At 41.8% G+C, this 14,016-nt stretch overlaps 1 protein-coding gene across 2 annotated transcripts in view; it reads left to right on the plus strand.

The window, feature by feature from the left end:
• Positions 1–14,016, plus strand: part of TRIO (trio Rho guanine nucleotide exchange factor) — a 324,651-nt gene that overhangs the window by 181,414 nt on the left and 129,221 nt on the right. For both annotated transcript variants that reach the window (XM_029054039.2, XM_029054043.2), the window contains exons 12-15: positions 3,230–3,399; positions 4,514–4,688; positions 8,582–8,777; positions 10,064–10,230. In XM_029054039.2, coding sequence (XP_028909872.2) covers positions 3,230–3,399; positions 4,514–4,688; positions 8,582–8,777; positions 10,064–10,230 — 708 coding nt within the window. The remainder of the gene's footprint in view (positions 1–3,229; positions 3,400–4,513; positions 4,689–8,581; positions 8,778–10,063; positions 10,231–14,016) is intronic.

Raw genomic sequence — 14,016 nt, forward strand, 5'->3', positions numbered from 1 at the left:
CCGCCTCCCCCTTCCTCTTTTTTTCTTTCAAAGCGAAACACCAAGGTCAGTTCCTTTGTGGTCTCTTAGGGTTGCTGCAACTCTAGAAGGTTCAGGGGTCGAGTAGTCAGTTAGGTGCCCGTGAGGTTGCCCCCATGGAAACATATTGAAGCTGCCAGGATGTTGCAGTGAGTAAGCTAATTTTAAAAAAGAAAGAAAGAGCTCTTCCACAGGTACTGATGGCATTCTCCCAAGAACTCAGGGAAGCCATTGTACAGGATACAAACTAATGCTAACAGATGTTTCTCAGACCTTACTATATTTAGGTGTGAAGAAATTCAAAACTCCAGAGATTCATATTTTGTCTCCCTTTATGATATAGATGTCAGTTTGGTTAGGTTTTAGGTCATGTAAAATTCATCTTTTAAAATGTGTCAGCACAAAGTTGCAGTTTAGGAGTGTTGGTTTACTGCTTATGATTTTTATGTGTATCATTTCTAGAGTCATTAAGAAATGTTTGTTATGTTTTAAGCCGCCTAAGCCTATTTCATTTAATAAATTTTCAAAATAACTTTTGAGCCATTCAAAACGTTTAGATCAAATTTTCCCTATGGATTCAGGTACAAAGGAATACTTGTATATACTAGAAGAATATTTGATCTTTGTATCTAATGACAGAGAGGTGTAAATTGCAGAAACCTCATTCTAAGAATGTCATACAGTTTCCTGTCTTTAATAATTGTGTACCATCCTGAAGGCTGCCAAGATAATTTCCTGAAATGACATGTGGACCATTCAAGATCCCATTCAGAAACTTCAGAAATCTTAATGCCCCAAAGAACTTTGAAGGAAAGTGGTGGGTTTGTTGGGTTTTTTTTGTTGTTCTTGTTATTAAACCCACAGTTTTTCTAGACCACCAGTACTAAGATGAGTAATATTGTATTATGGATTGTATTGAGATCCCATAATTTGCTTTAATGCAATTTTTCACTTAGCATTTCCCTTGGAGAAAATATACAATCAGAACATGGTACTCCTTCTGGGAAATGCACACCTATTAAAAAATGACACTCCCCCTTTTTTGCCACCTCCCGGATTGGAGGTGGAGATGGCTTCGAAGCAGCATGGGCACTCTTCCCTTAGCAGCTCCTCCTTCCCTCCCAATGGGCAGTGTGCAGGCTGCCATTCAGGCATGACCCAAACATCTGACCTGTTGCTACCCCAAAGGTGCAAGAGCAGATTGTGAGCCGCTTGAGGTCTAGGGACCCTGACTAACTCTCAACTGTATTGTCTTCCAGTACTAAGCACAGTGCTTTGCACAGAGCTTTGCGTTTAATAAATACCTTTACTACTACTACTACAAAAAAAACCGTATTGGTAACGGGAAGCAGTGTGGCCCAGTGGAAAGAGCACAGGACTGGCAATTTCTGCTCCCAGCTCTGCCTCTTGCCTTCTTTGTGACCTTTCGGCACGTCACTTCTCTGTGCCTCAGTTTCCTCATCTGGTTGTGCAGTGGGAAACAGCAGGTGGGGAGAGTGAGAGAGTGGGTTTTAGCTGGTTTTCGTTCCAGTTCTCCACTGGCCTGCTGGGTGACTTTAGGCAAGCCTGCAATTTATCTGTGCTTCAGTTTCCTCATATCTAAATTGGGGATAAGATACCTCCTTACCATGCCTCTCAAATCATGAGCCCCAAGTGGGACAAGGAAGGTGTCTGATTTGATTATCTTGTATCTACTCCAGTGCTTAGCACAATGCTTGGCCCGGAGTTATCACTCTACAAATAGTCTAATTGTTTCAAGCCACAGGGGTCCATTTAGCTTAAATGAATTACCCCTTCCAGTGCACTGAATGATACCCTAGGGACCTGAAGGAGTTAGTTATTCATTCTTCCAGAAAGTGTTCCCTTCTCAACAGCAGCACCAGTGAACTCAGAGTAGGTACTGGTTTGAAAAATCTTGATGCTTCCCAGTCTCATTTGACCCGGGAAGAAATGCATCTTAATCTTGCAGAAAAAAAGCATTTTAAAAATGCTTTTTGCAGTCAGTTGTACTTTTTGGGTGCTTCCTGTGTAGTGGATAGAGCATGGGCCTGGGAGTCAGAAGATCATGGGCTCTAATCTCAACTCCACCACTTGTCTGCTGTGTGACCTTGGGCAAGTCGCTTAACTTCTCTGTGCCTTAGTTACCTCATCTGTAAAAAAAATGGGGATTAAGAGTGCGCGTCCAATGTGGGACAAGGACCGTGTCCAGTGTGGTTAACTTGTATATACCTCAGAGCTTAGAACAGTGCTTGGCACATAGTAAGTGCTTAACAAGTGCCATTGTCATTAGTATTATTATTATTATGCGCTTGGGAGTACAGTATATAAAACAGACACATTCCCTGCCCAGAGCGAGCCACATCCTGTTCATGTGATCAATCACTTGTATTTATTGAATGCTTACTGTATGCAGAGCATTGTACTAAGCGTTTGGGAGAGTACAGTCTAGCAGTATAACACACACATTCCCTGCCCACAACTTGGGAAAATTAGGTGGCTCAGTTTCCCCATCCCCTAATGGTACACAAATAGCTTCCTTATAGGAAACGCTGTAGTTCCTAACAAATGAAAATGGAAACTTTCAAAAATGATCATTTTAATAGCCAAAAATGAGTGGCAAAGTGTTTATCATAGATATGGGTTGCCCAAACGCTTGGTGCCAAAGTAAGAGTGGAAAGTGGGGAAGCAGAGGATGGAGCCCCTGGGAGATGAGATTCAAGATTTTCCTGGCATTCCCCCCGCCCAGATTTTCTAGTATGCCACCACTGTGGTAGAATATGGTCACCCTTCTAGTATCTACAGCATTCCTGTTCCTGGGCAGTATTCTTCCAGTTTAAATTTGTATTTTGCTTTGGGAAAAGTGACTTCCTATTTCTTTTTTTTTCATGTTTTTATGTCACATCCCCTCCTCTTTCGGCTCTGAATGTTTAGCTTTCCCAGCGCAGCGGCACCGGTGGAGCTTTTTTGTTCTCGGGTCACTGGCCGTTTGAATCTGCCTGTTGTTGAGATGCTTCTCCCTTCCTTCCTTCCTCCCATCTCTCTGAGAGCACTTTACCACCATTTCCCTCCCAGTGTATTTCTCGTTGAGCCGCAGGACCAGCCCGCTCCCTCCAAAGCCCCTGGCTGGATTTGGATTGAGGACTTTCTGCCTCACTGTGCAGTTTTGTTTGATTTTTTTGTTTTGTTTTGTGTTGTTTTTGCCCCTGCCCAGCTCTGGACATGGCTGGAAGAGTTGCAGAAGGAGCTGTTGGATGATGTCTATGCCGAGTCGGTCGAAGCTGTGCAAGACCTGATCAAACGCTTTGGCCAGCAGCAGCAGACCACCCTGCAAGTTACAGTCAACGTGATCAAGGAAGGGGAGGACCTTATACAACAGCTACGGTCAGTTCCTTCTTATTTTCCCATCTTTTTTGTTTGCAGACAAAGGCTCAGAAACTCTGGCAGTGTGCTTTTTCTTTCTCCTTTTTATTTTTAGAAGCAATTGGCTTCATCCTCCTTGTTTAACAAGTTGCTTTCAGCCCTCACCCAACTCACTCGGCACCCACCCAACTTTGCATGACATTGGTTCCCCTCGCCCTTATGCCTAATGAGTTTATGCCACCCCTCAGCGGGACTTTTGGTGCGGATTATTCTAGCGATCCACTCAGCCTTCTTGGTAAAATGCTCTGGCCAGCTTTGGTGTATGACTGAAACTATTATACCTTCTCAGCTGAAACTTGCTCCTGGGATATTACTTAGACGTTTAAGAGCCTTGGTTGTGTAAAACAAAGGGCAGATCCAAGAGGGGGAAGAATAGTGTCCCTTCTGCATAGTGCCGATAACTAGATCCATCTATCCTGTGAGCAGTGGAAAAAGACAAAGCTTGTACATTTACTTTTCAAGCCTAGGTTTTGAGAGCTGTGGTGTATTTAGTTTGATTTCTTTGTGCCCATGAGCCCACAGAGTTATCAACCAGAGCTCAAATTGTTCAAAGATGTTTCTGGTAGCTGGGATTATGAAAAGATTTGCTCTTTCAAAAGATGCTAAGAGTAGACGCCCTTTTGGAAGGTCATTTGCCCCCACTTCAGACAAGGTAAACCCAGTGTTGGTCCTGACAAGATGAGCGCATCTGTTTTCATCTCTATGTAACGAGGGAAAGGTAGATAGTAGAGTCACCATGTTCAGTTCCATTGGAACTGTCACAGAAATTAGAAATTAACCAGTTATCCAGCACAGCCTAAAATTAAGTTGCTCAGGGACAGAAGCACGTTTCTTCTATTTTATTTTAAAAAGGTAAAGCAAACACCCTCCAAACACAAGAGTTGGTTTTTTTTTTTTAAAAAAAAAACACCTTGTTAAATGAACTGAGACAAGAAATCCAACTTCCTGCTTTCTTCCCTCTGAGGTTTGTAGTTGCCGGACTTGGTCATTTGCACTCAACAATGTAGGACTTTCTCATTCAATTCCTGTTTGTCTTTTTAAAAAGTCTCCATTTCCCTCCCCGGCTCTTTAACAGAGATTCTGCCATCTCCAGCAACAAGACCCCTCACAACAGCTCCATCAATCATATCGAGACAGTCCTGCAGCAGCTGGATGAGGCCCAGTCTCAGATGGAGGAACTTTTCCAGGAACGCAAGATCAAACTAGAACTCTTCTTGCAGTTGCGCATTTTTGAGAGAGATGCAATAGATGTGAGTGTCTCCTTTGCTTTGTGTCACTGGAGGGATTTTTTGTGTGTGCATCTGGAAAGCTCCCCGCTAAAAGGACAGATGTTAGGAAAAGCCGTAATAGGAAATGATTCAACAGAAATGAGTGTGGAGTACCCAGCACAATGAGCAAGTAGATACTGCTAGTGATGATGAATTTTCTTTCTGTCTCATACCTCATTTTAACCCCTGGGTGTATCGTCCCTCCTCAAGCCTGGTTTAAGTGAGATTTGTCCTAGATAGGAAGAGATCCACAGTAATAAGTGACTCTCAGCTCTAACATAAATAATCCCGGAAATTTTGGGGGCTCTTCAGGTTTTTGAAGGAGAGGCGTAAGAGACAGTAATGAGGACAGATGGAGCGATGTAGAAGAAAGACTGTTGTGGGATGGGGAGTAGAGGAAGAGGAGGAAGAAGAGTCTTACGAAACAAAATCCCGGCATTCCATTATCTTGCTGGCAGTTGAATTAACTGAGCGGAGAAGTGAACTGGAGGGTTATTTAGTTAATTCTGTTTCTTTTTGTTCAACGGTGAGAGCCATCCAAAGTAAAATTAGGTCCTGTGATGGCAGTATTTTAGGTAATAGGCAGTCCATTTTCTTTCATCTTTAGTGCCTTACTCCCAGTTGGACTTATTAGGTGCTAGGGCCCATTTCATGCAAATATCAGGAAGCAGTGTGGGTTCCCTTTTTTCTTTCTTTAGCAAGAGAATGAATGGTTTCTCAGATTGTGAGTGCCTTGAGAACCAGGGACTGTGCCTACTTTTTCACCTGTATTTTTTCCAGCCTTTAATACAGCACTTAAAACCTCCAATGCTACTTTTATTACACATTTTGTGATTTCCACATTTATATATTCATTTACGAGAGTTCACGGAGTAGTAAGAATGAAACAAAGCTGTCTCAGAACAATGGTGAAAGGAAATGAAAAGTCTGGATTCAGGTAGGATCATCAGAGATAGTAAACCGCCAAATTGAAAAAACAAAAGCCAGACCCAAAACAGGTAAATAGTGCTCCTTTTGCTAGCTCTTGTCTAGGGCTGCAATTTAGGGCTCTTCAAATATACTCGCACCGCCTTGGTGACTGAGCAGGTTCAACACTAGTGAAAGTTTCCTCAATTTTAACAGTCAAGACTAAAGCCCCATTTAATCTCCCAAACTGGGAGTTGGGGGAGGCAGTGTGGCTTAGCAGAAAGAGCACAGGATCGGGAGTCAGGAGACCTGGATAATAATGCCAGCTCTGTCATTTGCCTGCTGTGTGATCTTGGGCAAATCACTTTCCTCTGGGTGCCTCAGTTTCCTCATCTGTAAAATAAACATTAAAATATATGTTCTCCCCTTACTCTCTCCTCAGACTATGAGCCCCAAGAGCACCACAAGGACTGTGTCTGATTTGATTATATTGTATCTACCCTAGTGCATAGCACTGTGCTTGGCTCATAGTCAACATTTAACAAAATTATTATTATTATTACTATTATTATTATTGCTATTATGACTTCTAATGGATAGAGCCTGGGCCTGGGAGCCAGAAGGACCTGGGTTTTAATCATGGTTCTGCCATCTGTCTGCTGCGTGCCCTTGGTCAAGTCTTTTCACTTCTCTGTGCCTCAGTTACCTCACCTGTAAAATGGGGATTAAAACTGTGAGCCCCACGTGGGACAGGGACTACAGCCAATCTGATTACCTGGTATCTACCCCAGGGCTTAGAACAGTGCTTGGCACATAGTCAGCGCTTAATAATTACCATCATTATTGTTAAATCTGGCCTCCCCACTGCACTACCAGTAGACCTCAGCTGTGGCTTTGGAGGAGCGAGCTCCAAATAGTATGAATGTGTTTTGTTCAGTCCTTCTGGCCCATTTGGTTTGTCAGCTAATCAGCAACAACCAACCAAGATCTCAGCTGTGAATGGCTTTTGTTCCGTGGTCCTGGCACCTGCCCTTTTAGAAGAGGGCTTAGAGCTCCTGAGCCCTTCTGATTGCCCACTTCTAAGCAGCCAGAGGAGGCATAGAAAAAGGCTATGTTGGCTTTTAAATAATGAGGGAAAAAAGGAAACAAAACCCTCACACAGCTTGATCGCCTAAGTCTTCTGAAAGATTATGGCCCAGCTGACTCTTTGAGCGAAGCCATGAGTCGCAGCTCAATAAAAGAATTGAACTTTTGATTAAGCATAACAACTCGGTTTATTGGTGTTGGGCAAACAAGAACAAAAAACAGGTTCCTGTTTTTCTTCCTTATTCAAGGGATTTTTAAAAAGCGGTGTCTTTTTTTTTCTGATTGAACATTTTCAGGTAAGTGGAACAGTCATAGACACTCTTTGAAATTTAAATGTGTGGCATTTTGGAGCTTGGAAAATGTCTTGGCTTTATTTGAAGTAGTGTTAGCCAAAAGAAGAAAATGTTCTCTTAAACTTGAACAATGTTCTATTTCAAACACGGTACTCTAGGATGTGGATTATAAATTCCAGTCCTTTATAAATCAGGGTTCACCCTTAAACTAAAAAAAAAAAAATCACAGAGAAGGCATGCAAGATCTCTGTTTAAAACTGTATACTAGTTTGTTGCATCTAGCTTGCTGAATTTTAAGTGATTATAGTAGAAATTAAGCTAAATGGAGCAAATATTTAATATGACAGATAAAGTAGGTAAGGACCTTTTTTCCCTTAGTTAACTGGAAATGGTAGTCCTTAAAAATGATGGTGCGAACATTATTTTGGCCTCATCTTGCATCTGTTTTGATTTCCTCTCTTATCTGGGAAAATGCCCACATCTGCCTTTCTGTAGGAAGTAGGGAATTATGTTTTTGTTGGAAACTTGACTGTAGTGTGAAAGTTCTTCTTTTTGTTTTTATTCCTCCAGTCTATATTCCCCATTTATGGTGACATTTGCCCTTAAAGACTATTTTTTGACACTGAACCATCTTTCCTCCAACTCTTTTCAACCAAACATCTTCAAATATTAATACGTCCCCTCCGCCTCACTTCATCCTAGATGAAATTATATGTCTTTTACTCTGAATCATTAATAGCGTATTCATCAACCATGTGCTCATGAGAAATGGTTGAATAATCAAATGGCAAGGGAAAAGGAGGAGCTTAGGGCTGATAGCTGATTGTGACGATGGGCAGGATGTTTGAAAATTTTGTTGGTGTCTAATTGTATGCCAGAGGCCAGGATATGATGTGGCCATTCAAGAGCACCAAGAGTGTAAAATAAACATCAATGCCCAGTGTTCACAGACCATTCAATGCAAAGAATACAGTTATGTATAATGGAGACAGAAATGTCTATTTGGAGTAGAAATGGGTATTCAGGATGGAAAAAAAAAGTCTGTTTTACATTACAATGTAACTTTCATTTTAAATCTTATTTAAATACCTTACTCTCCTTGAGTTTTATCATCTCTCTGGGTTTTTTTATTTACTTATATCAGTAACAACTCTAGAGAAAAACTTTGCAGAATTTTCCATTCTTATCTAGGGATTTTTTTTTTTAATCTCCCAAGGTTTTTTTATGCACCTCCAGCATTATCTGTATGCTGGCTTTAGCACATTAATACTTAATTGATTTCTTTTAGTCATTTAGTCACTGGAAGCTGTGACTTCACTATCCCAACCCAAAAAATAGAGTTTAGAAAGGGATGAAAATACGTTTTTCCCAAGTTTCGATGGAAAGTTTTTGCTTTTTTTTCCTGGTGAAATCTCGCGTTCAGGCTAGTTAGAATGAGTGTTTTTGTATGCTTGTGTGCTTATGTTTCCAGATGTATTTGCTCACTTATTCATAGACAATGCTGTTTCAAGGAGCAGTTAGAAAGCATTTATAGAGTAGAGGGCTTTTTAAATTTCCATTCTCATGCAAATTTCAATTAATCTCTATCAGATCATCTCAGATCTTGAATCTTGGAACGATGAGCTTTCTCAGCAGATGAATGACTTTGACACGGAAGATCTCACAATAGCAGAACAACGGCTCCAGCACCATGCGGACAAAGCTTTGACTATGAATAACTTGACCTTTGATGTCATCCACCAAGGACAAGATCTTTTGCAGTATGTCAATGAAGTGCAGGCTTCAGGTGAGATAAATCTGCCCCATCTTCTCCAAGTTCATGCCACTGTCTACCGGTAAACTCCCAAATGAGAATCGGGAGTCACTTGCTGAGGACAGACCAAGACTGGTGAAGCTCTCTCTGAGCAATAGATTCATAAGGAACAAAGAGGCAAAAGAGAAAAGAGCCCCAAGAACTGCAAATGTTGTGCTGCAGCATAAGGGAAAGGCTTTGCGTATGCACACCGTGGCCCGGACTGTGGATCACTCATTACCTTTTCAGCCAGCTACCAACTCATAGGTGAACTTCACGATCTGTTTGGTTTCTTCTAGTTCAGAGGACCTATCTATCTACAGATAAATGGAAACAGTTTTTGTGGTTTCATTTAACAAGTTATCAATTTTCTTTCTGTGCCCCTTTGAGGAGTTCATGAACAATTTAATTATTATCAGTTTATTGTTGTGCCAAAAAATAACATACTGAAAATAAAACTCCCAAGAAATGCCCTTTAGTAATGACAACCAATTTCACCTACATAGCTACTTCTACATCTATATGTATAGTTATCTAGAAAATAACATTTTAGAGATTTATTTTGGCACAAAATTAACCAGATAATTTCATTTTTCATGAACGCCTTGAAGGTGCACAGGAAGAAAATTGATAACTTGTGAAATGAAATAACTGAAAATGGTTTCAAACGGCTTAGTAGCTCAGAAATTTTAAAATCGGCTTCTCTAATGTTCCTTTTAAAGGATTTTTGCTTCATTTTTATTTCTCCAGCAGATGTCACTATAGGACTTCAGAATTTCAGTAGATGGTCTATTGTCTGCACTTCCACCAACAAAAGCACTTGAAAACTATTTCCTTCCTTTCTTTGGTCAAGACAATTATAAATAAACAATTAGAGGTTAGAAGAAACGAAGAACAGGTTCGGGAAAAGCAAATGCAGTCAGTTCAGCCGTAATGTATGTTTTCATTACCTGTATGGGTTAGAAAGCTGTTGAGGAATTAGGGAACATTCTTCTGACAAAAAGCGCACCAGTTTGGATAGAGCGTGATACGGTCAGTAGAGGCAGTGATGCACTCATATGCAGGGTCAGTTAAGGTATGAGTATCATAGTATAATTTTTTCCTCAGCACTAGGTTAATCAAGAACATAACTCCCAGGTCAAGAGAGGACCACCTTTTCAGAGTCCAAAATGAAAACCCTCTAGAAGGTGATTCTTGAGACTTGTTTGGTTCCACTTTGTCCTGGGCTCAATACTCTCGTGGGTTTGGGTTCACTCTCTCTCTGTTATGAATGCCTTTAGGTGTCGAGCTGCTCTGTGACAGAGATGTGGATATGGCAACTCGTGTCCAAGATCTGCTGGAATTTCTTCATGAGAAACAACAGGAGCTGGACCTGGTATCAGAGCAGCATCGGAAGCATCTGGAGCAGTGTGTACAACTGCGCCACTTGCAAGCTGAAGTGAAACAGGTACATGCTGAAGAAGAGAGGCCTCGGCCAGGCGGTCTTTCGCGAGGAGGCAGTCTGGTCACTCATTGGCACTGTATGCTGTAGGGTAGTCATTATAAATTGTCACCTTATTGAAAAAGTGCTATTTGTTATAAAAGCTTTATTTGAAGTTGACATGGGACAGTACTCCATCTCTCTTTCAGTAAAGGAATCGGTGTTGTAGGAGAGCCAAGACAATAATGCCAACAATACATCCCTGAAAGAACACATCCTGTCTCCTTGGTCCGCTCTTATTCCTGAAGCGAGCTCACTTTCGGGTTGATGGTCCTATGAGAAACACCACTGCCTTGTTGCTACAGTTTGCTTTTATAGCTTGAGGGGGACACGTTTCAGTTGAAAAACATTTGTATAGGTACCGTGTCTTGTTAATTTACAAGTTTGCAGAGTGTTTTTCCCCCTGAAAAATAGCTGTCCTTCTCACCTCTCTGAAATTTACCACTTCTGACCTTTGAGAGACTGAAAATCCACAGCTGTCTTCACGTTCACATACTGACAGTAAGATTTTGTCCATGTCTGATGTAGCCATCAGTCCCATCCAGACATGACATTCCATCTCATTTTATTATGCTGAGAGAAATAGTGTGGACTAGCGGAAAGAACATGGGCCTCGGAGTGATATGCGAACAAGCCTGATTCTGTACCCTGCTCTGCTATTTTCCTGTTCTGTGACCTTGGACAAATCTTTTAACTTCTCTGTGCCTTAGTTTCCTCATCTGACAGTAGGGATTAAATCCTGCTCCTCCTCTCTCTCCTACTTAGACTGAGCTTCAGGTGGGATAGGTCTTGTGTCAGATTGATTATCTTGTAATATACCTCAGTACTTAGTACAGTACTTGGCACATAGTAAGCACTTAGCAAATATCGTCATCACTTTTATTATTATTACCATTTTTATTATTTCCTGTGTGCAGTGGATTGTGCTGTTTTACATTTCTGCCTCCAGCTACCAATATCTTTCCCAAGTGGCTGCTTTAAAAGAACCCACCTTTCCTGGCTGCCTAGCGCAGTTATGCCCCATCGTTTGATGTTGCGTTTCACTGTATCTCTAAAACATTTCTTCTGCCCTCCTTTCTTACATTCCCCACACTGCACCTTAGGAGTGTGCTGCCCAGTGGAGTCCTCTTCTTTTGAACATTATTCTGATGCTAGTACACTGACTATATTCCAGGATCTGTTTTGTGTGTGATCTTGTCGTGCCGTTTATTGTTCAGGAAGTCACATGAGTAAGCTGATTAGACTGCTCCAAGATCTTTGACACAGTTATTTAGTAAGTTCTATATGCTGATGGTTGGTCTGTAGAAGCAATAGTCAGGAAGATCTGCAGATGATTTTGAAATAGAAAGCAGAGTAGCACAACAGGTTGTGTAAAAGCCTGCACAAGAAAAACCTTACACACCAAAAAACTTTCACCAGCACTGAATTTAATGCAGTCCTTGAATCTCTCTGCTTAGATAAGAGTACTTAGCAATAACCGGATAATTTAATAGTCAAATTAAGATATTAATGCATTCATTCAATTGTATTTATTGGGCATTTACTGTGTGCAGAGCACTGTACTAAGCACTTGGAAGAGTGCAATACAACAATAAACAGACACAGTCCCTGCCCATAATGAGCTTACAGTTTAGATGGGGGAGAGAGACATCAATACAAGTAAATAAATTATAGATATGTACATAGGTTCTGTGGGGCTGGGAGGGGGTAAGAGCAAAGGGAGCAAGTCAGGATGATTCAGAAGGGAGTGAGAGATAGCCACTGTGTCTTTTGGATAGTGACACAATTTGGGGAAAGCAGGGCAAAGCAGTTCATATCAAATTGCAGGCATGCAATGGTAAGTCCTTGAGCGGTGGGTGGGATTTTTGTAACGGAATTTTCTGAAAGGAGCTAGCACTGCCATGTCCACCCCTTTGATATGATTGTGAAACACAAATATTTCTTAAAAAAGATTCAAAGCCAAGTCTAGAGTGACTTGGCCCCAGAAAGCTGTGACGTCCTTAAGAGAGAGTAATTGGGCCAGAAAGCATCCATTTGCATAATCATGTACCTTGTGAACTGAATTTAGTGCCATAGGTTCAAAACATTGTGCCTTCAGTGCCCGGAGGAGCTGAGTTTTGTGAATTATTGTATACAAAAAGTGGCAGCCTTTGTCAGAGCCCGAAGGAGGGGTGGTAGAGTTAGGTGGGGAGAGTATAATTAGGGTGTTTCTCTACTACAAGTCCTTTGATGCTTTCCCACACTGTGGAAGCCCAGTGCACTTCAAATTGTTTGATTCCTTGGACTTATTTTTTTTTTAATGTTTTTGAGTGAAATTCAGATGTACAGACGTTTTAGAGCCAGGAAGTCTAATGCCAGGCTGTTGTTTCCTTTAAACTCTCTAAAGTTTCACAGCTCAGCAAGTCCCAGCAGGTGCAGCCTCCAGCGTCATGTGACCCAATAAGTTTCCTTCTTAGCCTCACATTTTTATTTGAATTCTATTGCCTAAAGTACTGAGCACATAGAGACCTGGGTTAAAAGACTGTAATTTCCTGCCAAAGGTAGAGTCATCAGCCTAGACGTGATCACAAGGTGTACAAGGTTGTATTTTCCTTTCTGTCATTGGGTAATCATAATATTATCCGAGGTAGGGTAGATTGGGAGCGAATAAATATAAAAGGGAAAAGTTCATTTTTTCTTGAATGGCAGTGGGTGCTGGTGCCTTCAGACAGGCATTATTTGCCCTGAAAAAGCATCCTGATTCTCAGCCGGTTAGTCCTACATGAAGCCACAGAGCCCCCAGAGGGTACCTCTAGATTCTGAGTTTGCTTGGGGATCCCCAAGCCTGCCCTGTCAAGTCCACAAAGTAGCCTCAGGCTTCTGCTTGGGACTGATCCATTCCAGAATAGAGCTACTTTTGAGGGGACACGAGGGGGCCTCTGGAGTCTAGGAGAACCCAGGACTTCCCTGGAAGGGAAGATAACTGAGTGGGCATAGAGTCCAGAACAGTCCACTCTAGGAAGTACCCTAGAGACTGTGACCCTCAAGGGTTCACGCCACCTCAGCAGTGACCCCCACCTTGTCCCTAATGCATTTCTAAAGCATTTCCTAGGTTATGTGGGAGGACTGGAGATGATCCAGGCAGACAGCTCTCCAGCGTGGAATCCATAGCCCACCAGAGGTGGCTACGTGTTCTCTGGGCCTGACCTGAACTGGGCAGACTCAGGGACTCATTTAGAAAGGGAGCTCCCCCCCAACACACATCCCAAGTTCCACTCTGCCAAGCATTGAGTTTTAAATTGCATCTAATCCCCTCGTAGTTGAGCGAGTTAGCTGGGTCCTGGAGCTGCTATTTTGTAGACATCCCAACATGTCTGTCAGCAGTAATGAGCAGCAAAGTGCACTGTTAGGAGATGATGCTGGGAGAGACTGTCAGATATTCATGGCCTTAGGTATTGTTTGCCTAAATCACATTGTGTCCAGGCTGTATAAAATGCCACCTGGGTTTGTACTTTATTCATTCATTCATTCAATAGTATTTATTGAGCGCTTACTATGTGCAGAGCACTGTACTAAGCGCTTGGGATGAACAAGTCGGCAACAGATAGAGACGGTCCCTGCCGTTTGACGGGCTTACGGTCTAATCGGGGGAGACGGACAGACAAGAACAATGGCAATAAACAGCGTCAAGGGGAAGAACATCTCGTAAAAACAATGGCAACTAAATAGAATCAAGGCGATGTACAATTCATTAACAAAATAAATAGGGTAACG

Source organism: Ornithorhynchus anatinus, chromosome X3 (genome assembly GCF_004115215.2).
Source record: "Ornithorhynchus anatinus isolate Pmale09 chromosome X3, mOrnAna1.pri.v4, whole genome shotgun sequence".
NCBI lineage: Eukaryota > Metazoa > Chordata > Mammalia > Monotremata > Ornithorhynchidae > Ornithorhynchus > Ornithorhynchus anatinus.